Raw genomic sequence first — 25,559 nt, forward strand, 5'->3', positions numbered from 1 at the left:
TTACAAGGAATTAATTGTTGAATAATTCTGAGCGGCGTACTTTTACTACTGCGTCACTCTTCATCAGTATTCAATTGCCACCGGAACGTGACAAGTAAAACCGCAGTTGCCAGTTGTCACCATTTGGATGATTTATTTTGAATAATCTGACATAAATCCATGAACAATTTTTTCAACATATTTTTAACTTAATCTTCGATGGACGCTTTACTTAACAGGAAAATGACAGTGAAATAAAAATGCAGGCTATTTCATGATTTGTTTTTGGAAACATAATTTTCTTTTTTGTGTTTTATAACCTGCCTTAAAAGAAGTATCAAGAGGAAGTTGTTTTGGACATACTATTTTGATATTTGTTTAAGTAAGTTAAATGAAATAATCCAACCAACGTGTGATCTTGCATCTACAATAGATCACACTTCTTAGTCAATCACGTTTTAGATATTCAGTATGTGGCAGAAATGTTTGCTCTTTAACTTTAACGTCTCCCACCACCTCTGGTATCATTATCTTATTTCAAAAGGTTAGTTTCGCTTTCTTTCCTAAATCAAGACTTTTTTCATTACAGTCTATAAAGCATGCCTTATAAGAAATAACCTGTATAAAATAATCGGTAGAATTTTTTTTAGGTTTAGAAAGAAACCACGAAAGACTTTATTGGAAGAATTCGTTTCCCAGTTGGATTTAACCTTTACCGATTTTCGGATTGAAGATAATTGAGCCACGGTACTGGTGAAAATCTCAATAAGCTCATGATATCGATTTTAATTTAATAAATCCGAATCAATGCAATATTTCCAGAAGCTTAAGCAATTCAAAATCAAATCTATTTTTATATCACGCATCGCTAAGAATTAGAACGTGTTTCTCCCACTTGAAGTAAGTAATCTTACGAGACTACACAAATCATTCTATTTCTCACGAGAGTTACTACGACGACATCACGAGTATTTTTGTTGGTCATATAAAGAATTGACATCATCGTCTTGGAAGAAATAAGTTTTATCAAAGTGCAGCAGCAAATATTTTAAGAAATTCGTCCAGAGAATGCATCAATTACTGCCGGTAGGGCAACGGTGATCTCCGGTTGACTACACAAAAGTTTTGATGAAGCACTTTAGTCATAGCAAATAATTATGACACACAACAAAATAACCTTGTTGAATCACTAGCCTTTTATCAAAGAATTGTGTCGTCGTTATATCCAGGCTTACGCCCGGTGGTTGAAGATTTAGATTAAGTGGACGGGAAGGCAATGAAGCCTATCTTTTTGACCACCTTTAAGCATGCCTTTAAGTGTCCTGCCAAAGAAACAGCTGTATGCTCTTGAGCAGTGTCGAACCGGCGCTCTTTCGAGTGTCGTTCCAGGGCTTTCACCACTCGGCTATGCAGTGCGGCTATGAATGGGAGCAACTACCTCGATGACTCTTAGCAGGGACGTATAGTCATTTCAGAAAATTTTTCTTAAGATAAATAGGCCACAAACTGACATCATAGGCACTACACCAGACACTGTGCTATCAAAGTAAAACTCGTGTGGTTGTACAACAAATTACAGATAAGACAGAGTTAAGAATGATTGATAAAACCACCAGGAATGCACTGAGGAATGTACCGTACAAATGCATATGCTATCCCCTGGGCGTGAAGTTACTTCTTGATTACATCATTTGCTAATACTCAGTAGTCAGTACTTATGATTCATAGTATTCCGAGCTTTAAGTAGGCTAACTTCAACAGGAAGTTGATTGAGCCCTTCCTGAGGCAATGACATAATGTTCATTTCGAGATCTTCAAACCGTGATTAAATGAAGAAAAATCTATGTTTTGTAGACAAATGATGAATTCGTTTGATTCGGTTGAACTTTCTTTCATGACAAATGATAATTCGCTTGTAATGATCAACTTTAAGCCGATTTAGAAATACAAAAATACCTTGGTGCTGTGTCATGACTGTAAAGGGATTATTGTAGCTTTTTCGAAATGTTTTAATCACGTGAAAAAAAGATCTAAGAAAAATGTTTCAAATTTTTTTGTTTCTCACGTCACATTTCTATTAAAGTAAAAAGATGAAGGTGTTCTTTCCCAGCCAGCAAATCAGTGTTTTCAAATTGATAAAAAAAGAATGACGTGCTGGTTGTTTGTCCCCTTTTGAGGTTCCGAAATTCTTTATAAAGAGATATTTAAAATTGAATGGGCTTTTTTGTAAATGTAGCCTAGATGTTAAAACTGAAAGAAATTATAAACTTCGGCAACAACGTTTCCAATATGAAATCTAAGGTTAAATTTTTAAGCTATAGCAATTTGCTTTGTATTTACATAACACACACCAGCAGTGGCGTAGCTAGGGAATGCTAGGGAATGTGCCGCCCGGGGCGGATTCAGATTTTGCCGCCCCTTCAAGCAAAAGCATGTGAAAATAAAATGCGTTTTTTTATCAGATTATAATCAAAATCAAAAATCGTAGTCTGAAAGTGCCGCCCCCAGACGTGCCGCCCGGGGCGGTCCGCCTCCCCCCCCCCCCGCCCCCCTAGCTACGCCACTGCACACCAGGCATCCAAAGTTAAGCTTGGATGGTTACTTTATCATTATCACACAAAGCGATTGAAACAGTTTGTAAAATGATCAATTTTCTAAATATAAAAGCAAGAGCATTATAAAACTGTTTTCTTTTGATTTGCAGGTCAGCTGTGGTGAAGGATTGTCGATGAGTCCCTTCAGAGCATTCTTCATTGAAAATTATTTTCTCCTACGAAACATAGCAAAACGCTTACATCATAGGAAAAGTAAAGAATATAGTTTCGGGAGAGAGTTTGTTTTCTTGTAGGCCTACCAAAGATAGGTAAGACACAATAATACAACAGGGTTGAGCATTATAACAATATATTTTACATACTTACAAATGGTTTTAACAATCGCACGTTTTCGGCTTAACTTAAGCCCTCATCAGGAATCGCAAAATATTTATAAAAATGCAATAAATTTCAACTTTTTGAAGATAACTAATAACCAAAAATAAAGAATATGATTTGAATGACATCCAAGTAGTCTTCAGAAAAGTCTGTGGCAAATAAAAAAAAGTGTCAAACAACCGCTTGTAAAGTCGAATTATCCGCAGCCTATTAATATCGCTTGGTCCGGAATATGACTTGAGTTGAAAGTGCATCTCCAATGACAGAGAATTTTGAAACTGACGTAAGTAGAACAGCCTCTCAACTGTTGTATGCTATCAGGCCAGCCTTGGGCAAGTATCTTGTCAGCCTTCAAACATGGGTAACGATTTGACGTATCGGCATGGTGTCAGTATTGAGAGAAGTGAATGAAGGTAATGAGAATTTAACTGATAAAAAGTCTGAGTGACAAAGCTAAAGTGACAAAGACAAAGCGGCTGTACAGCATGCAATAAAAACTGTATCTCTACGCCAGCTATATGGAATGCGCGTGTGTGTGCTAGGCCCTCTAGCAAACTCTAGCGGTAACATACATTTGGTCAAGTCATGCATCTCTTCTATTCGTTTCAATTTAGTTTGTTTTTATTTTTTTACTATCACACCGAAAACAACACTCACTATAATATGACAAAGTTTAGAAAAAAGTAGAACCGACATAATGCAAACTTTCAGACGTGTTTCATAGGCTTTTACCGTAAGCTTATATCTTCCCTTCCATTAATGATCTTTGTAACGAGTTTTGCCTTTTTGTGTGTTCGAAATACCTCATTTTTCTTCTTTTGCCTCTATTAGTAAGAGAATTTTGCTTGAATTGAATTTGGATAATTCTTCATCGTTAGTGATCTTTTGTTTCGACAAATTTTTTAACATTCGCACGTATGTCTAGAGCTTGATGACATCGATCCGTTTCTCCATTTTTTGTGACATTGTTCAAGTTTCAGAGTTGTATAAAAGAGTTGACCAGATATAGCATTTCAATATCCTTTGACGAATTGATAAATTTAAACTTTGAATGATTAAAGCATTTTTAATTTTCCAATTGTAGTTCTTGTAATTTCTGTCCGTCTTAAAATTTCATGGTCACACCTCCCATCTTCAGTTAGTAAATATCTAAGATAGGAAAAAGATTTTACTTTTTGTATATTTTCGTTGTCAATCATAATTTGGAGTAGGCTACTGGAGTGTCTGGTGATTTTGAGATTATCATTGATATGTTTTAGCGTTAACTTTCGTATTAAATTCTTTACTAATTGAGTTAACATTGTCCAGTATTTCTTGAAGATCGTCTTGTGATTCAGCCAACAGAACAGTAAGCTATCATCAGCATAGCGTAAATTTGTTATGTTCAAGCCACCAACTTTTATCCCTTTCATATCATCCATGCGTCGAAATATCATTTCTGTATATAAATTAAAAAGACATGGAGAAAGTACAGGCCCTTGGCGTACTCCACGCTTGATATCAATTCCTTTAGACAAATCTTTTTCCATGCGAATAAATGCTTTTTGAATAAATGCGAATCATCACCTAATTGCAAAACCGATGCAAACTTTGATCAATCTAATTCTGAACTCGTAGTAACCAGTGCTATCTTGGTCGCGCAAATTCCAAACGCGTTCTTGGTTACTGATCATTTTGTTTCAAAAATTAAATAAAAATGTTATGCGTTGTCTGTCATAGGCACCCCTCCCAATACGGCTGTCACTCAAAGGAAAACTTTCAAACTCTTGCTTTCTAATTATGTATTTTACGACAAATCCAGTGGCCAAAACATGTGTATAGCCTACTTACCACACTTTTGTTGAAAGATTTTTTTTTCTTTCTTTCATTGAAACATTGTAGCCTATTCTATTCCGGAATGTGGCCTTCTTCAAAATATCGCTGTGTTTCGTGCAGTCAATAACCGACCTGACAGTTTGTTGTAGTAATACGTACTAGACAATATTATATGTTGATTGACGGTAAAAACTGTAGAGTGATTCTGTAGTTACTTGTTTCAAAGTCTATTCTTTCACAGGATTTCCAAAGACTCAAATACACTTTACACCAACATGTTAAGTTGCTTTAAAGCAGATGTGCCATAAATCAAAGCAGGAAAGACTTAGAGGCTGGTTTGTAGCCAACTGCACGTTTCAACGAGAGCAATATTTGGCTTAACGTTGTGTATTTTTTTAATGAAAATATTGTGAGCCTCCATAAAAAACAGTTTTGCAGTAGCCTGAACATTTAAGAAACGCGTATGCCTGACATTTACCTTTCAGATAATATGAAACCAAGGAACTTTCAGAAATAACGCGTTCTGAAAACGCGTTCGAAAACGCGTTCTGCAACACTGTTTTTTGCACTCTGCAATGCCTGATGCAGATTTATCTGTAGATTTCCATCACGCATTGAAGCGGTGATCCGATAATGAAATTTTCTACGGTTCGAGAAAAAGTTTTCTCTGCCTATAAAACGTTGAATGGTAGTTTAATTAATTATTTACCTTTCACTTCGTCAACAATGTGAACATTTTATAAGTTTAAAAAGTTTACTTTTGTCACTGATGTAAGATGCGTTCCATGTAAAGTAATTTTATCAAATTCAGCTGTTTCTTTACTCTATCTTACTACTGTAACTCAGCCTGTAATTATCATTGGAATTTACTTTAAATGTTGCTTGAATAGAACAATTGATTTCAAGCTTCCTTTGAGTGTTCTCAACTAAAAATGACTTAACAAGTAAGATTAGATTAAAAATTGCGGAATTATTTTATTTTCAAAATTGAGGTGATTTAAAGAAAAATACCAGTTAATTGAATAACTATTTCAGACGGTAGTCTGTGAACGACGTCACAATAACGTAAAAGTACTTCAGAAGATTTAAACAATAATTATTCAAACGCACAAAATCTATATGCATATATATACACGCATCAAAGTTTGTAGGACTGAAGAATTGTTGGATATGCTAGAGATGAGAGAGACCATAGACCAACTGGCAAGGGCAAATGGAGTAAGACGGTATGGACATGTGATAAGGAGAGAGGAAGGAAGTTTTCTTAGAAAGGCACTAGATCTAAAGGTGGATGGGAAGAGGAAACGCGGTCGTCCAAGAAGAACGTGGAAACAACAAGTGAAGGATGAGTTTAAAAAAGTCGGACTGAAGGAGGAAGATGCAAGGGACAGGGTGAAATGGAGAAAAGGGATTAAGACAATTGCTACACGGAAACAATCGGCCACCCCCACTAGTGGGGAACAAACCGACGATGGATTATGATGATGAGTAAGTACATACAGTAATTTCAAAAGATACTGAGTTTGAATACGCCACAAAAAGTTTGATTAATCATAATAGTGAAAATGATTTTAATTATAAAGGGCAGAAGATATTTTGCTATTTTTTAAATGAAAACGTTGTTTTTATTTTTCAACCAATCAATAACTTAATATTTTTAAAACAAAAATAGAAAAATATTTTTCTTGTTGAAAGTGGCAAAAGTCAAATGGTTTATTCAAAATCCTTTCAACAAACACGCATTGCAAGCTTTCGGTATGGGCTGAGTGAATAAAAAGTCTCTTTAACTTCTTGTATTATACAAGATCAAAATATACGAAGAAATCGGAAACGAAGACAATTTTACAAAATCTTGATCTTATCAAACTTTTTTCACTTCATTGTCGAGGTCTTCCTCACCCTCCACCGGAGTTCGCTTTAATAACTTTGGTCCTAGCAAACCAATCGCTGCCGCTCCAGTTGGTGCAGTTAGCAAAATTGCCAGTACAGCTAAAGTCAAAACCTACAAAGAATAAAAAAAATGTAATCACACTTTAAACTGTAAAATAAAGTCCATCTATTTATTATTTGCTTAATGAAATGTGAACGTACCTTCCACTTTTGCAAGAGTGACGCTGGTAAACATATTACAAACTACATCATCAGTAACTGCATAATTTTTAGCCTAAATAGTGATAGAAATTTGTATGTCGGGGATTATGAACGACCCAGCAGCACCTTCACTGGGGTAAGTAAATAGACGTTTGTCTACAAGAGGCCAAATGAAAAAGACTTAATTTGCTATTACACCACTACACGTCTCACCTTTGTTCCATATCCGACTATTTCTTCTGACGCATTATGCTCAATTGCCATGTCAAGAGCAACAGCTCCAATAGCCGCCTAATGAAAAACACACAACAACAGTTAAGTTACAAGAATTACGGGCTAATGTTTGTTTTATTACTGCTATGTAGGACGAATTGACACATAAGGAAAAAAACTCTGTTTTAAGTTCAAATTTTAACCATCATAGAGTAACTCTTAAAATTGTGTTGAAATATGAAGTCTATTATAACTTTCACCAGCCAACGACAAAATAAGCGCTTCCTTCGACCCTGAGTAAACTGCTAACTCAACAGTTTCAATTATGTGAACAAAACTTTAGTTTTAGGTACAAAAGCTTTCAAAAGTGAGGCAAACTTGAAATAGTTTTAAAACTTTTGAGCTGCTATTGCTGTTTAACTTGCACGTTTGATTAGAAACAAATGTAAATTCAGCAGAAAAACATGGTCATAAAACATAAAATTCTCCCCTTGAATGGTCAACCCCTCGCTGTTTACAAGTTACGCATAAAAAAAGTAAGTGTTGATCTAACTTCTTACAAGTTGAAGACTTACATGGTTAAATCAAAATAGTGAGACTATTATACTATTTTTATCGAATGTCTTTTACCTGAACAGTAGCTTTTGGAACCCAGGCAACGGTAAGAAAAACTTTTTCTTTCATGTTAAACACTGACCAATACACAGCTATGAAGGCACAGATACTCCGAAAAGCCAAACCAATCAAGATTAACCCAATTCCAAGACCTGTGGTTATCAATAAAAGAACAGTTTTTTACAATTGAGTAACTTACCATGTTATCTTTGTATAAGTGGCCTGTAGGGTAGGCTACGACCACGCAAGGCTAAATTGGCACATTTTTTTACACTCTAGCGCCATTTACCGATCGTTAACATCCGGCTAAAAAAGTGGATGTTACGAAGTTGTTTGATGATGCGCATTTGCCTGTTCGTCTTGAATTTAGCATTTTTCAGTAACCTTTAAAGTCGATTGGAAATCTTCTACCGAAGTTGTACTTTAAGTTATATTATCTTGATGGGCACTGGGCAGGTTTCATGCCTATTTTGGCAGTTGGAAATGTCTTCGGTAATTCAATCTCGTCTCAGTATTTTGTTTGTCTCAACTGCGTCAACTTGTAGGCCTAATAAAATTTGTGACAATTTTAGGTTATCTAACGTATAAAGTAACGACTCACGTTCAATATTTGAAATAGGGTATTTTTCATTCTTTCTTTTGTTTTCAATCGCACTGCAGTACCGGGTATATAATTTCAAAAGCTTAGTTTTTTACTTTACGCTACTCGCTCTGAGGATGCGTATCATGGTGTTCGAAACGTTAGTGAAGTAATAAAACAACTCGTGTGTTTCGGTTTTTACTTTTGTGTTCATCAAATGGCTGTTGCATCTATTGCTAGAAAGGATAGACTAATAGATAGGGCCATTTTTATATGACCTTAAAAAATCAATAATATGACTTTATTTTTTGGAAAATATGACTTTATATGACTTTATGTGAAAATCGTTTATTTTTACATGCGAACAACGTCACTCACGGAACTAAAGAGTAAAACATACGCAACATAACAGTAATACACATCCATTTTTATTGTAAACCACTGTTGTAGTACAGTTTCATGTAGTGTGGAATGTTAGAGTCTTTGAAGTTACGATTTGGACGTAAAAATGACTTTAGGAAGTTTTACAATCGCTTTGACTTTCGCTGCATTTGATTCTTTCACTTTTGGCATGCTGAACCAGATATTCTCTCTATGTCTAAGTCTCTGTATATTTAACTGTTATATTCTTCAGTTTGCTACTAGTTGTACTGTATTTGTACATAAATAATGCACAGTAGTAGAACAGATTGTGTTGCAACACAATGCAATGTGTGACCTCATAAAATATAGGTCTGTGACTGTAAGGGTTATGTAGGCCAATCCTACAGTTTGCCTTCGTTCAATCAGAAATTGCCTTACTTTCTTAGTGCTTAATTGCTTCACCGCTTAAATTGGTACTTTTTATTTAAAGTGTACAACGGTATGACTTTATAACTCAAAAATATGACTATATAACTTAAAAAGCTGATTTATGACCTAACCAGGAAAATATGACTTTATATGACTTCATAACTTTCTTAATATACCTCATAGGGATGCGGTTTTTGCGTTAAAATTGATTTCACGACTTACTGATGCATAGAAAAAAATATGACTTTAATGACTTTAAATGGCCCTACTAATAGATTAATCCTCATGACATGACACCTAAACATTTCAGCAGGCTATATTCTATTCAACACAGTTGCAATGTTGTTGATCATCCATTTACGATTGAAACAAGCTCTCTTGGGATAAATTGATTGTTTAATAAAAAACGCTGCAAGTGCAAAGTTTTTGATAAATTAGTGCATCCGAGTTGTCTAAAAATTGTTTTACACATTGCACTTTGCAAGAAAATGCTCCAGTTGATCGTAGTTTACAATTACTTGCAAACTAATAGTTAAATAGTTAAATAGTTAAATAGTTAAATAGTTAAATAGTTAAATAGTTAAATAGTTAAATAGTTAATTAATTAAACTACCATTCAACGTTTTATAGGTAGAGAAAACTTTTCTCAAACCTTGGTTTCATATTATTTAAATAGTTAAATAGTTAAATAGTTAACTAGTCAATTATTTAATTAAAACTATCGTAAAATTACTTGCAAACTTACCAACAGTCTCCGGCTCTAAGCTTTCAATTTTGACTGATGCTCCAATGAGTCCGAAGAGCAAAGGTTGAAAGATAACCCACAGATTAGCAAAAACTTTAGCAACTGGCTTTTTTTCTTCACCCCATCTACAAGAATTCATCACGAAGGTGATTTAAATACGTATGTTTTAATGTAAAAGTTTTAATTTACAGCTGAGTTTGAAAATAGGCCAAATGTAGGCCACTGTACTTCAGTTAGGCTACAACAGGCCTCCCAGTGACGTGACCATGGCGCCCTCTATTATAGCTCGCCGTGGACGTGACTATAAGTTAAAAATCTTTGTTACGAAGTAAACCTACTGCCATTGTATGTAAGTTACATGCTTAGTCCACTCTCTATGGGATGAACTATTGAAGTACGATGGAATTTGAATATTGATCTGCAGCCTAACACGTTTAACAAAGCTTAAGTTAGCTTTGCAAAGCTTAATGCAGACTTTGACTCAATGTAACAATAAAATGATTTTCTGACAAAGAAAGTCTTCATCAAATAAATCACTTACCTCATTGCAGCAACAAATGACATCACAAGAGTTGCCAACGCTCCCGCTCCGGCGTAATGAACAACTTTACTGCCAAATCCGCAAAACAAAGCTAGGCCAAGCAGAATTGCCGACCGATATCCACTTCGTCCTTTCTGGAATAATGACACCACCGTATCAACGCACTTCATCACAAATTAATCTGATTCACTCACGATCGTTTTAAAATGGAAGACGAAAAATACAAAAGAGACCAACTTGGAAATAAAGTAATATTGTAAATGAAGCAGAGACCATCAAAACATACACTATATCTAGGCTTACGAGAAAATAGTGCTCAAATTTTTTGCAGCATTGAAGCTATGAGTTTTGGTGGATGATTCCATTGAAAAAGATAAACATCAATTGAAAAGATTTTCAGAACTCATACGAAGTATCGTTTATAGGAAACGTTTTGAGTTGATAAGGTTTACTATGGCCATCGATAACGTAACGTACCATATTGGCAGGAGGAAAGTACCACAAAAACACGCCAAGAATGACCCCTGCGCCGATCCCAAACACAAGCTCCAAGGGTCCATGAATGATTTTTTCAACTAAATTTCCTGCCAACAAAACAAACAAGCTTAAAAAACGCATTGCATCATTTAATTAAGAACTCTTCCTAATTTATCGGATCTTTGTAACTAACGCTTTTGTAACATTTTCAACTTTGTACTTAACTAGAAATTTTAAAACTTTTTCACATTTTTAGCATGGTTAGAGATGCATAAGAAATCTACCATTAGTTTTCTGATCTAATAATGAGCTGGTTTAATCTCATTTTGAGACCCTGTGTTTCTCGGGTTTTGCAAGACCAAATCAACAGAAGTAACCAAACACAGTTTACAATTGGTTCCGTTTGACTGATTTGAGTAATTGATTGTGCTACTGCCACAAGCCAGTTTACCGAGATTGACAGAGTAAAATTTCTGTTAGTTGTTGAAGTGTTGTTGCCTGCAAGCAACGCTGTAAGTCATTTCACCCTTTACTGTATGTGCCGTTTGATGAAAAACTGTTCTTGAAATGCGTTGCTCAAGCTTAGAGCACGATCTAAGCATCGAACTCGCGCATTAGCTCAGACGATTTTGCCGTGTCTTTTTGGTTTGTTTTTTTGCAAAAGAGGCCACTTATCCAACTGAAGGGTATTGCTGAGGTCACACGATTTACCTGAAGAAAATATCATCCCCAACACGACGTTGAAACCTGTGATTCCAATGACATCATTCAAGGCAGCTCCAGCAATTAAAAATGTGGGAATGCCTCCTTCTACTCCGTATCCTTTGTCTTGTAGATACAGCAGAGATGGCACAACCACAGCAGGCGACACCGCACACAATACAAACCTATAGTCAAATGTACATATTTATGATTTGTTGACATTTCATAACAAATATAGCTTTTTATTGGTTTTGCGGTAGCCCAGCTTATAACGTTTGATAACCTACTTCTTTTGATGCTCAACCCAAGCTTGAAAGTATCAAAAAAAGCTCATCAAAAGCAAGTGATCTGTACATTAATAGATATAAGATATACAGTACGGTACTTAGAAAGGGCACTGTGGTTGAATTCATTGCTTCGGAGTAGCCTATTTTGTTTTAAGTTGCAATGACAACGGAGTAGTATAGGCTTTTGCTTCCACATGGCAGCACCATGTCTTTTGATTTTGATTTAATGAGTTGCACACATTCTTTTAAGTTTCTCCTTGTGAGAAGACGTCAAGTCAAACTTTTCAGGTTGAATGTGGGTGCAAGATTAAGTTTAATCAAAATTTGGTCCAAAAACGTTTAAACGTAAGTAGGCTTCAAATCTTTTCGAATCGCTCGTAAAATATACATCTTGCTTAGGCCTACATATTTGAAAACTTGGCTCAGCTTTGACAAGACACATTACGCTACAAAGAAAGTCAATAGCCTACCATTCAATATACAAACCCAATGACAAATCCCCAATCCCATGGAAATTGAAGCATGAAAGTGGAAAACGCAGCTACAACGGCACATTCCACAAGAGACGTTGATATAGCAAAACCAAGAAGAATCCATTTAAGTTTGAATAAAGCCTAATAAATAATGTTTTTGTGAACATGCAATATTTTTGTCCATGCTTTCCCAATGCTACAAGTTAAGTTAACAAAGAAAGGAATGTTGGCTATATTGAAAGTTAGTTTTATGTTTGAATAACTATAATGGAATACAAGCTTTGAAACACGACGTTTTATAAAAATATTCATTGCCAATATGTTATTTAATTTTCAAAACACCTTCAATCTTCAAGCATAAACTTTTAGAGTTCAAAATGTCGCTTTAAATTACATCAGGGTGTCATCTAAAAAAATATTCCAAGTCAGTCTGATGCCTACTGTTTTAAGAAGATTGTATCAGTTTTCTAAGAAAAGCTGAGCTGGTGTCAAACGTTAATAGTCCAATAAGATATTTTTGATACCTCTCCATCAAGTCCGATTCCTGCCCTTGTTAAAATGACAGTAAGTGCAATCAGGCGTAACGATGACGACCAGTGCTGCTCGATATCTTTGGCTACGTCAATGTACGGAACGTTTCGCAATAAAAATCCCATAATCAACATTCCTGTTTTTTGATTAAGAGAAATTCAATTAAAATTTGCACACAAAGAAAACAATAACTGTGGAAATGTCATAATACAATTTTATTCTTTGTTGTTTTAACATGTTTATCTAACTAGCCTTTTGACATGCACAAACACTGTAGTTTAGAGCACCAATTAAACAAATCAAGCGCTATTTGGTAATATTAAGATTTCAATAGAGATAGGTAAACACAGTTACCTACCTAGCAACGGTGGAAGAGGTGGAATTCCTGGAATGGGAATGTGACTGATCAAGTACCCTGCCGCCAAGCATGCAAGAAGTAAGATAATGATCCCAAATAGGTTTCCTCCAGGAAGCGTCTCCTCTGGCGTGATACTCCATGGTACGGCCCAAGATAAAAATGCCAATATCACTGACACATGTCATAAAGTTAAAACAATGAAAACTATTAATACTACAAAAAGTGTCATAAAGTTATATATCTATAGGCTAAATATGTTCTATCAGCTATAGGTTTACTGCGGGACAATAGCCTACATTTACCCAAGAAAAACAATAGCCTCAAAACTTGTTTAACATAATAAATAAAGCACTAAATACTTGTAGGGTCGACTATTTTTTTTTATTGTGAACTTTTAGAATTGATTTTTATCAATATATTGGTCGTGTAGCAATGTTTCAAAACTAAAATTGTATAACAGTTTTTTTTTAAATTTGTACTGTAAATAAAATTTTGAAATTTTGATGGCCCATAGGTTAGATGTTATAATCTAGTTGAATATATCTTGAGTGATTTATTTATATTTTTGTATATTCCATCAAACTAAACAATGATGGGTGCTGGAGTCAGATTTAATTTCAGCATAAACAAATATCGTATTATGCAAAATAGTAATGTATTATAGTGTTTTGCGAAAAGGAAAAATGGAAAAACACTTGTAAATATATTGTTGTGCTCGAATAGAACTAGAAATTTTAAAATTTTTTTATTTACTAAAACCTCGATGAAGCGGCAAGGTCATTCAGTTTTCTAACTTTGCGAAAGCAATTGAAATATTACTTTTTGTTGTTTGTGAAAAAGTTTAGGCAATGAGTCATGGATCTCATTGCTCGTTTTTCACACGATATGATAATTAATTAGCTTTGACAAGCAAACACGGTACCAACTTAATTGCACTGAGAGTATAGTAACTCTTCTGAAAGGTTGCTTTTCATTGAGAACAGAAAGCAAATATACACTTAAAACTCCAAAATCAAATTTGAACGCTTGTAAAGTACAAGGTGTTAATTTAAAGTTAGTTGCTAAGAAACGACGTTCATCTGGCAAGTCCGACGCCAAAGAACAAATACAGTGAAGTTGCGTTGATGCAGCATTTTAGCACGTTTAAAGTTTGTAGCCTTGTAGTTTTCGTCGGTAGCAATATTTATCTTTCAGCAATACATTTTTGAGCAACATATTTAATTTGCTTTGGCATGGGAATAACAGTAAACCGAATTAGGAAAACGCAAATGGCAACCTTAACGCTAAAGTTGTTTTTTTGAAACGTATTTGAAAGTGTGTTGATTTAGCTGGTTTTTGCAGATGCTTGCACTTTACAGCACTTCTTATCAATTTGTTTTGCATTGTGTAGCTCTCGTAGTTGGCTACTATTTAGAAAACGTTTTTTGAATGCTGCTAAAACACAAAATAACAATGAATGAATCAGCAAGAAAAGTTATTGTTGTTATTTAGTTTTAGTTCAAAAAAACCTCTCATTAATGTTTAAACGTGAAAAACAATGATTGGATTTCAGTGCTACGGCACTATGAGTTGTTTAAGGCTAGGCTACTACTGTACATCGCGAATACAGGCTACTACTTTTCTCTAACAAGAATGTGAGAAAAAACAAAGAAAAAATTTTGATCTGAGAATTTGGATGCTAATAATAATAAGGTTTGTTTTTATATAGCGCTGTATCCATCGCAGAATGCGTTGCTCCTCAGCGCTTTACAAAGCAGACAGTATCATGGCCTCCCAACCATAATATCACACATAAAAATTCCATTAGCCTACAACTTGTTTATAAGCTGATATCAATTTGATAAGCTGCAGGAAAGCCAATAACACTTTCACAGAGCACAGACGTCATGATTTCATTTTTTTAATAGTTAATTAACTGATATCAATTTGAAATGTAGCTTACGGGTTACCACTTTCGTGATACCCTATAACAGGGGTCCAGAAACTCTTCTCTAACTGCTAACTTGCAATTCAATCAAGGGATGCACAGAAAAATTAATTGAACAGGTATTTGATTCTGTTATGTTAAATTGTGGTGTATGCTCTAGTTGGGATGCAAATGCAGGTGGTATGGTCTGGGTTTGTTTCTTATTCTTACACACACAGGTCAGGCTTAACGCAAATTCATTAGATATGAAGAGATGACGTAATAGCTCAGTGATGCCATTTAGGCCCAATTGTACTGTACTGTAGTAGGTTTAGTCAACGCAATAATATATGCTATATCTTCCCAGTTCATAACAACTGCGCGTCTGCGCAGATATTGTAAGCTTACTGTATAAGATGATATAATGTGTATGTTAATTATTAAACGTAGTTTTGTATTCATGCAAAGTATAAATGTTATTAAAAACATTTTGCATCGATAACTTAAGTCTCTTACAAATGCAAATAAATTTAGCAGTTTTTCCATGAGGAGGACACATGCAAGCCCATGCACATCTTTTGCCGCATCTGGCATCTTGTTCCGGCTCCTCATGGTACTTCCACATGCAACACTGGCAAAGGTATTCCAACCGGTCACACCAAGATTCTGAAAATACAATAATTAAAGCTTAGCTGCAGTTTAAAAAAGTAAATTTTAATTTACTGGTCGTAAACACTGTAGGGCGGACCTTGAAATACATTGTTGCTGTTGGACCTGCAGCCCTAAAAGCTACAACCCATATAAACAAATCATTTGTTTTTTACATTGATCAGACGTTGAATCAATGTAAAAAACACTAATTTACTGCCAGGGCAGGTTTTTTCATGGTCTTTTTAAGAACTGTGTCGTATGGCAACAATAAGACTATTTGCCGATGGGAAACAATGCAAAGTTGCGCTTTGTCACTTCTAACTTCAAAAAATGGTGATCTCTTTGATTTTACTGTCACATTGAAAATGTATTTGGCTACTTCCCATACTTGGTCACCTAACAAAAATGTTAAGTTATCATAACACTAAGTAAGAGCTTATGGTTAAAGTTTAACGCTTGAAATGTGAAACAGCATTAAATTTTGACGGGGTGACATCATAAAAAAGTTAAAGAAACACTTCTTCATAGTTTGAACATTGTTGTTCAGTCAAAGGGCCAAACATATCTGCCTTTTACCATCGCGACAATGTAATGGTAGGTTAGTTTAAGATGTGGCATACGGTCTGTTTTTACATTTGTTCCGTGCAATATTCACACATCGTGGAAGTCACAATCCTCACATACTTTCAGCCAAAATCCTCTGTTTTGATTCTGTTTTATTCAACGGATAAAGCGCTCGCTTTCCAATCATGCAATCCTGGTTCGACTCCCGGCTTAAGTTGGTTGTTGAAAAACACTGCTCACTTCTACCCAGGGTGTAATAAATTGGGTGGGCGTAGTTGCTGAAGTAAAGGCGGCTGGGAGAAAGGAACAGGACTCCCTACTCTTGTAAGTGCTGTCGGCTTAGTCTAATGAGAACCTTCTCATCCCCCGATGCTTGGATCAAGTATCGAACTCACTTTTATCTTTTTTACTGATTGGTTCATGATTTAGTATTTTTCAAGACATTTGTCTTATTTCCTTAATTTTTCAGTATTTAGAGTGAATCTACAAGATGAAATCCTACCTTGATTTTGATTGTTGGTTACATCGCTGGAGTTTGAATTAAAAAGCAAAGATTTTGACTCTTCTTTGTCATTACTGATTCTTTCACTGTGGTAATCAGGTGGTGTCTACTCCAACATAAAATACAAGAAAAACGATTAGTTTACTAGTAACACAGTTGTTTATGCCAGCATATTAGGGGAGGGAGGGGTAAGATGAGCACCTTTTTGCTTAAGTCGCTTTTACAAAAGAACGGTTTGTTTTGGAAAATTTTGATAGGGTGAACAGCACTAGTAAATCAGCTACATTTTAGGTTGAGTTTTATCACCTTGCGATTTTTATATTTTTGTTTATTGATACTTATTTGCGTGTTGCTCAACTTACCCCGGCATAAATTGTATGGGGTAAATTGAGCAATGACCTGGGGTAAGTTGAGCAATTCGATTAAGTTGATGCATTCTCCTGTCAGTTTGTTTGTATAATTGCGAGGCATTATGCTTTACAACACAACACTGTTTTTTTTTATCCAATACGAACCTAAAAAGACACAAATTCAACAGTTCAAACATTAAATAAGCTAAGGCTAGTTCTTTTGGCGTATGTTGAGCAACTGCTCCAAGATACTTCAACTAGCATTGCACACTTTACCCCATCCTAATTTTTGTGCCAAATTACAAATATTTCAAAAACTACAAGACTAACCAGCCTGAAGGTTTTATTGGATATCCTCACACTTTATACTTACCAATACAAAAAAACAGATTTGATTTACATAGTGTAACAATAAAGTTATTCAGTTTTTGGCAAAAAAATAAAAATTTCGAATTTTCGACATAAACAATATAATTGCGTGCCATTGTAAAATGCAACTCGCAGTGGACATAACAAATACATTGAATGAAGTGGCATTATGAGTGATACATCCAGAATAAAAAAAAAATCCGCTGACTCGTTTTTCCAAAAACAGGGGTTGCTCATCTTACCCCATTGCACACTTTACCCCAGTCTCCCCTATATGATGATAAGTAATGTTTTTCTTCTTTTAATAACGTCTCTTAGCGGTTTTTGTCGTTAAAAAGCATTTTACCACAGTCCATAGCCGTACGAAATCAAAACATTATGAGGGAAGCAACGCTGAAAATTGTCCATGTTGCTTAATTTTATTGAAATTACTCAAAAAATTGTCAAAACAACTATTTATTAAGTTTATTTATAAACACATATGAAATAACTGCAGGCAAGGTCATTGTGAAACTGGCTACTGTGCCGTAGTCAATAGAAACCGCCTCTTATGCAGTAGGCTAAGGCGTTTGTTGAAAGCCTACTTTCAGAAGTTGTAGCCTATAACTTATAATTGAACTATATAAGCGTAAAGACACAATGCAATGTTTGTAAAAATTTATTGTTTATAGGCTATATACATCGAACTATTGTTGACTTTGTAATTGCCCAAACAACATAATAGCCTACATAATCAGAGCTGCATGGCATAATTGGACGAATTAATATAATTCAAATAATTTGATGTTTTGTGGGTGCCCAAAGAGGCATGATGCAATTGTGTAGGCTACATACAATAAATTAAGTGTTTGCAGCAACTGCGTCTTGTTTATTTGAGCATTTTGATAAAATAAACAAAAACAATTACTTGTCTCCGCTTGTTTGCAAAATAGAACATAGAAATCACATGTTTTCAGCAGTGAGGGATACGAATTTATTTGCTTCTCAAAAACAAATATAGGCTATTACAATACTCCGAATGAAAGTCAAGCACAAAATTCACCTTCAGTTGGTTAGCGCGTGACTTTGTGAACGAAAAAGCTTCAAGATCAAGTGGCGCTGGTTTGACTCTCGGGGTATGCGCTTGAGCAACACATTTCAGGACTGCTCTCCATTTAACGGCACTTTTGAATGGAATAATTCCCCGGCAACAATACTTCAACAATCGGAAAACTTCACTCTATCAATCTCAGTAACCGGCCCAACGCCAAAAGTTTCAGCAAGTATGCGAAACTAATAGAAATGACCTATCAGACAAAACCTATCAAGGCTGTGTCAGTCCGAGGATAAGGATCCAAAACCAAAACAAGTACAGCAAATTACAGTGGCTACTCCAGTGTTGATAGAAGTATGAGGTGAAATGTACCTTGTAAAGGCATGCTTATTAGGTAACCTAGTAGCCTAGCTTAAGGTGGGGACACAGATAACAAATATTCAGAATTTCCTTGAAAGTCTATTTAATATTAGCAAGCTTATGCGAGACCATAGGCAAAACTTTATCACTAAATAAGCTATTGAAATCTTTTCCTGGCCATAATAAAAAAAATTAAAATTTAACTTCAATTTTAAAACAAAATCTGTGGCTTTAATTTTTACAGAAAATCTTGTTTTTAGTTGGATGAATTTAGTCAAATACAAAGGAGTAAATCTGAGGCAAAGGTAGAATATTTGAGTAGAAGCTACGCAAAAAGCGACACAAGGCAATTACTGACAAGCTTTTCTAGGGAGCATACGCCCCAGATCCGCTGTCAATCTATTTTTACAATCTTAATATTTACATTGTTTATTTCGCTAGGAATTTTAGCGTCGTTAAAATTCTGGGGCCAGCCTCCCACTTATGGCAGGCTTTTGTTTGTTTGTTTTTCATATCTTTATCCTGCATTGCGGGAAAACGGACTTAAGCGCTATGCATCGGTGTACGCCTTCCGACATACACCTGACCCACGCTGCAGCCGACGGCAATGTCTGTTTAAACAGAAGAGGTTAACTTTTTCAAATGACTTACCAGGAAATTAGTTTCCTTCATTTGTATCATTGTGATATCATTTCCATTAGGGCTGTCATCTTTAACTATAAAAACATCATTTTCTTGATGAAGTGGTTGAGGCTGTGTTTCTATGACTTGATCTTCACGGTTGACTGAGTTTGTTTCTCCCAAATCCATTCAAAAATTACACGAGAAAACCGGCCACAACAAAAAATCTGTGCTCCCAGGCAGATAAAAAGGCTGCTTGCACAGATCCAATACAAAGTGATAGGCCTATTGCAAAAGACAGTTCTTGAAATGAAAGTTAATAAAAGAACTTCAATAACCGGTACATAAGTTTTGAAGAAATGTGAAGTTGCTATAACAACTTGATCTATAACAACAGATCCCCAATAGTCTGATGGTTTCTGATGTCTCTTCCTGGACAATAATTTCAAAATGACCGATATCGCAAAGAAATCTCGTTAATATATTGACCTCCAAATTGCAACACCTATGTGAGCAAATAAACTGCCACAGCCCATCGGTTTATCAACTTTCTCGCTAGAAAAAGTCTTAGACCAAACTTGATTGGGGTTAGCCTACATGACTTGGAATTGGAACTGCATTTTAAAACTGGTGGTAGGCCCACACTGTTTTCCTGCAAATCAGCAATACTTCAAACCAACTGCAGTATTTGAAGTATGTCAAGCAATTGCACTTAAGCTTGCAAGAAAATAAACTCAAGTCAAAACAAATCTCTGACGCTTTTAAATCTAATTCGACGTTCGTACGATGTCGATGAACAAACCAAACGTCACCAATGCGGGAGTGATACATCAGATTTCTTTTTTTCCAATAAATGTTTCTATTTTGCAATTATTAGTCTTAACGCGAGGTTGCTTTCGGCCCATAAAACTGACACAAAGATTAAACACTCTTTTCGCCACTTTAATTTGAAATGTAGGCTGAACGCGTCTTACATTCACAGACAATTTGCGTGTTTAGGCTGGCGTTGGTTTAGGTCAATAGCAGTTTGGCACGACTTGCCTGGTGAATCAGATGTTACTGCAAAACCATTTATTAAAAATTTCAATTGACCAGCAGACACACAATCAAGAAGTTTATAATGCAGTATTTCAAATGGTGGTCAAAATTGTAGCCGAATCAATTAGACACGTTCTTTTGATTTACTTGAAAGTACAGAATAGGTGAGCCCTCATCTTCATGTAAAAAGGTCTAGTGCCTTTGAAATCGCTAGAGACTTCATAATATTGTTATAAACATATGTAAACCAAAAAACCGAGATATAACTCTTGACAGAAAGTACTAGGTGCTGACCACAACCTTTCTCATGTAAATAAACCAATAACCACATAAAAACAAGATACCAAATAGAACACACTACGGATACATTTAGTGAGCTCACAATAATGGAGACTTATGCCTTGATTTCAGAAAAATATTTGTCTAATCAGTAATCAATGATAGGCAAGACACAATACAACAGGGTTGAGCATTGTAACCATATATTTTACATATTTACAAATTAATACTGTATTTTTAACAGTCGAACGTTTTCGGCTTAACTTAAGCCATCATCAAGAATCTGAAAATATTTATAAAAATGCAACAAATTTCAACTTCTTGAAGGTAGCCTAACTAGCTGATTGACTGTAGGCCCAAGCATCAAGAAATGTGCAACGATTAAAAGCAATAGTGTGGAAAACAAACAGACAGACGGAAAACAAATTACGTTAGTAAAAGGCAACGTAACTACAAAAGAATTTGCACCACAGGGTACGTGATATACATCTAGTATTTTATTGCATTTTTATAAATACTTTTATATTCTTGATGAGGGCTTAAGTTAAGCCGAAAACGTTCGACTGTTAAAACTGTTTGTAAATATGTAAAATATATTGTTATAATGCTCAACCCTGCTGTATTGTTGTGTCTTGCCTGTCTTTGGTACAAGAAAGCAAACTCTCTCCCGAAACTATATAATCAGTAATCACCCGTCACTTGTAAAAAATATGGACTGATGCAAAACAAAGACTATAGACAAAAATTACTCCAAGCCTGACCAGAAATGTGGAAAGTTTCCACATTTGCATTGTTTCAACATCTGAAGCCGTTGAAACGATAAACATTGCAACTCTTTCTAGCTGGATTTTCTGTTGAATAAAACAAACGTGACGAAGTGTCTGCGCTCCAAGACAAACGAGAATGTAATTTCAATTCAATTCAATTTATTTTTCTTTGTCGGAAAACAACAGCAATGATAAATTTACCAACAGTTTACGGGAATAAAACCAACAAAAGGAAACGGCGACAAAACCAAGGAAGTTTAAAACGTGCATGCGATGTAAATTTAAAGGATACGTCGATGAAAGTAAATTTAAGCACGGCCACCAAACCTAACGGTTTAATTTTCCTTAAATAAAGTTACATCAACAGTATCCCAACTAACAAAATTGATCTTTTTACATTGACTCGTCTTCTAAGGTCGTATCATTGAAAACAACAGGCAACTTTGCTATCTGACATACTTTTTACGATTAAAATTCAGAGTACATTGTACGTACAATAAAGTGAGTTGTTTCTCAAGTTTCTAGCTAAAATGTTGGAAAGGTAACGAGAGGATAAAGCAGTTGTGAAGGAAATGCATCGTCGAAGGAAATGTTCCCTGTAGGCCAGCACAGAAATAGCTTTTCAAAAAGGCGACTTGGCAAAAGAAACACCGGTTTTAAGTTTACGCTTGAATAGAGTTGTTTTGCTTGTTTAGATATAGATTAATTGTTCGAAACAGTGCAATGTCTTTTTGAGCCAGGAAATGTTTTCCTTTATACAACGTTTTTATATTGTCAGATGCTTGTTACTTTACCAAGACAGCAAAATCCACAATTTTTACATTGATTCAATGTCTGCAGACGTTGAATCAATGTAAAAATGGTAGATTTTGCTGTCAGGGGCTGTTTACTCTTAGCAGATTGCTGAGCTGTTAGCTGGTTTACAGCTTTCACAAATTCCTGAACTGCAAAATGAGGAATATCTGTACAAAGCAAGTAAACGCAAATTAATGAGTCCGGATGCAATGTCGGTTTTGTTTAAAAATATTTGCAATTTTTAGGTACCGGTATGTGAACTTCACTTTCACAAACATGACATCAACAAAGCTGTTTCTACATTTGATGAGAGAACAGGAAAACATCTATCCCATGATTTGAAAGTTTCGAAATTAGTACCTGGCGCCATACCATAACAATTACCAAATTGTGTATCATATTTGAGCAAATCTTCGACATCCAAAAAAGCAAGTCGTGATGACAAATTTGAGACAACAAAAAACGCTCAGCTCTCTCAATTGCAAACAGCAAAGAAGAGTTTACCATTGCTCTGGAAAAGGACAGTTTGACTTGAATTGAAGATGTGAAGAAAAAGTTCAAATTCAATTCTTCATGGCAGATTGTGGACGAACATGATAAAATATTGATTTGTGAAATGAACAGCCATGATATAATTGAACCTGCTGTTACCAGTGCAGCGGTTTTAGATGGACACTTAAACGTAACCGTATATAGAAGCTCAGTGAATTTTCCAAAAAAATGGTGACTATGTTTTTCCATTGCATGCAAATTCTATATCCACATTGGAGAGAGTATTACAATTGTTGTTATTGTCTTCTGAAAATTGTACCTTTTCAAGTGAAAGTGATTTTGTATTAAAGTGCGAGCTTGTTATTAGTATTTTAATGTCTATTGAAGGTTGTTTAAATTATGAAAATGTTATTTGGTTTATTTGTCAACAGCTAACTTTCATAACACTAAATCGATTGGTTTATTCACCAAACTTTTTAATACTTTCGCCATTATTTCATAATGTTCCACCACGAGCTTACAGATGTATTCGTGAACAAGGAAGTTGCCTTTTGCCAAGTTATTCAACAATTCGAAGCTTAACTTCACCCTGTGCTATGTGTCCTTCTCTTGAGCAAGAAGAAAACTTATTTCTTTCGTATGTCAAGTTAAAATACAAAACACTTAGGCCTAATTCTAGTTCAAAAACTGTAATGCTACTCGTGGACGAAGATCTCATAAAACATTTTTATGATTACAAAAGGGGTAACATTGTAGGTGCTGCTTTCAACAGCACTTATGCTGCAAGAACAGCTTTTGCTTTCATGATTTCTGGAATATTTTCTAAATTTAAAGATGTTCATATTTTGTCAACTAACAAAATGTCGCACTGCTTATTGTTTGACTTCTTGAAAAAGTTATTGTTGGGCTTCAAAACATCGGATTCATGGTAATCGCTGTTACAACAGATGACAAGTCCATCAACGGAAAAGCGATGTCGTTATTTGCTGATCCGTCTGCTCTTGCTGTTGTGTAGCGGTATATAACTCTACTAGACACTTTAGTAGACAGTAAGACAGAGCACTGGGAGCAGGGGCGCCGGAACGATTTTTGACTGGGTGGGGGGGGGCAGGATTATGAAAAAGGGCACTTTTATTGCTGAAGTGCCATTTTTTTAAGTTGATAAGATATAGCGATAATGCTCATCTATCGAGTAATGATAGAAGTGTCCGTTATACAAAGAACAATGGCACGGAAGGGCATCATGCTATGTTATAATGATGTGGACCTAATTTACTGTGATACCGAATTTTGTGTCGTGAATATTATTTCGAAGCAAAAATGAAAGATTATAATTAGGCTGAAAGCGAATAGCAGAAATTGTTATATTGCAAATTGTGCAGTAGCTTACATGACCTTAAAAGGGCACAATTGCTCCCCTGCCCCCCATCTACAGAAAAATTGAGGGCAGGGAGGCATTCGCCCCTCCCCCCCCCCCGCTTTCAGCGCCCCTAACCGGGAGCGGGTAATAATTAATAGATCAAACAAGCAGCCATACCACTCCTCCTTCACGAGACGTTTTCACCACTTTTTCGCTAAGGCGCTAAATGCGCTTATCCAGTTTAACAGAAAAAAAGTTCACTTAAAATTCACTCTGATTCATTCACTGTAAAGCGAAGTTTATAAAATTTCAATGAAAACTGTTGTGATTTTTTGCTATTTTATGCTTAATATTGCTCCAAAAACAAGCCTAAAAACCCGCAGTAAAAAACAAAAACAAGCCCAAAAACCCGCAACTGCTCTATTTTTCCCGCAACTCTTCAACCAAACTAGCTCAATTCCGCGGGAAAACCGCGGACCTGGCAACCTTGCTGAACGTCTTCTATTTTCGACACTGTATATCAGTGGTTCTCAAACTTTTTCAGCTTGTGGCACATTAAAAAAAATATAAAACGCACGCGGCACACTTACAAAAGAAGAAAAGTTGCTTTAAAAAAAATTATTTTCACGTGTCAATGCGATGGATGTGCTTGTTTATACCAATATAAGCTTCGACTAAAACGAGGTTGCATTGTTGACAAACATATACCCGAATTTCATCGTCAATTTCAAGCAGTCTCTCTCGTTTACAGCTTTTAATTTCAGTCAAAACAGAAACGCCATGTTCACATAGCCATGAAGACGCAAAAGCCAATATAATTTTGATTGCTTTTGCACGGATCATGAAATAGAATTTGGAAGCAGACAGCCAAAACGCATCCAAGTTTTTTTTGTGGAAACAGCGTTTGAAAAAATGGGTCGTTTCGTAAATCAATGAGCTGTTCTTCTGCAGAAAGATTGCTTGATTCATTGCTTCCAAATGGTGGGAAGTAATGTTAGCAATAGCTAACATAGCAGCCCAATAGTGACGTGGCAATTACCCTGCTGTATCGGCAATGCCATATAGTTGGTTTCATCGTCACATGTGCTTATTTATCATCTATTGAAGGAGTTAAGCGCTTTTAAGTCGCATGCTTGTCTGAATGGCTTATTTTAAATATTTATACAGTTCTTTTCCAAAATTTCAAAAAGATTTGCAGCACCCTTGAGAATCTGTGGTGGCACACTAGTGTGCCGCGGCACACAGTTTGAGAATCACTGCATATCCTACACCAGGGTTACTCAACTAATCTGAACAAAGGTCCAGTTTGAAAAGTTGAATATTTTTAGCAGTCCGGTGAA

At 35.5% G+C, this 25,559-nt stretch overlaps 1 protein-coding gene across 2 annotated transcripts; it reads right to left on the reverse strand.

Annotated features, from left to right (window-relative positions):
- Nucleotides 1–5,683: 5,683 nt before the first annotated feature.
- LOC145783144 (sodium/hydrogen exchanger 9B2-like) lies at nt 5,684–19,913 on the reverse strand. 2 transcript variants are annotated; one of them, XM_082594933.1, is made up of 13 exons: nt 19,519–19,913; nt 16,756–16,861; nt 15,555–15,704; nt 13,133–13,303; nt 12,768–12,910; nt 12,257–12,384; nt 11,493–11,668; nt 10,782–10,888; nt 10,305–10,438; nt 9,764–9,888; nt 7,662–7,798; nt 7,032–7,109; nt 5,684–6,729 (listed from the first exon to the last, which is right to left on the reverse strand). In XM_082594933.1, the coding sequence occupies exons 1-13, from the start codon at nt 19,675–19,677 to the stop codon at nt 6,589–6,591; spliced, it is 1,755 nt and encodes a 584-aa protein (XP_082451059.1). In that variant the 5' UTR covers nt 19,678–19,913; the 3' UTR covers nt 5,684–6,588. The 2 variants fall into 2 exon arrangements, with proteins under 2 accessions (XP_082451059.1, XP_082451060.1); XM_082594934.1 differs by having other exon boundaries at nt 16,756–16,864; nt 19,519–19,625.
- Nucleotides 19,914–25,559: the final 5,646 nt, after the last annotated feature.

Source organism: Aplidium turbinatum, chromosome 14 (genome assembly GCF_918807975.1).
Source record: "Aplidium turbinatum chromosome 14, kaAplTurb1.1, whole genome shotgun sequence".
NCBI classification, from domain to species: Eukaryota; Metazoa; Chordata; class Ascidiacea; order Aplousobranchia; family Polyclinidae; genus Aplidium; species Aplidium turbinatum.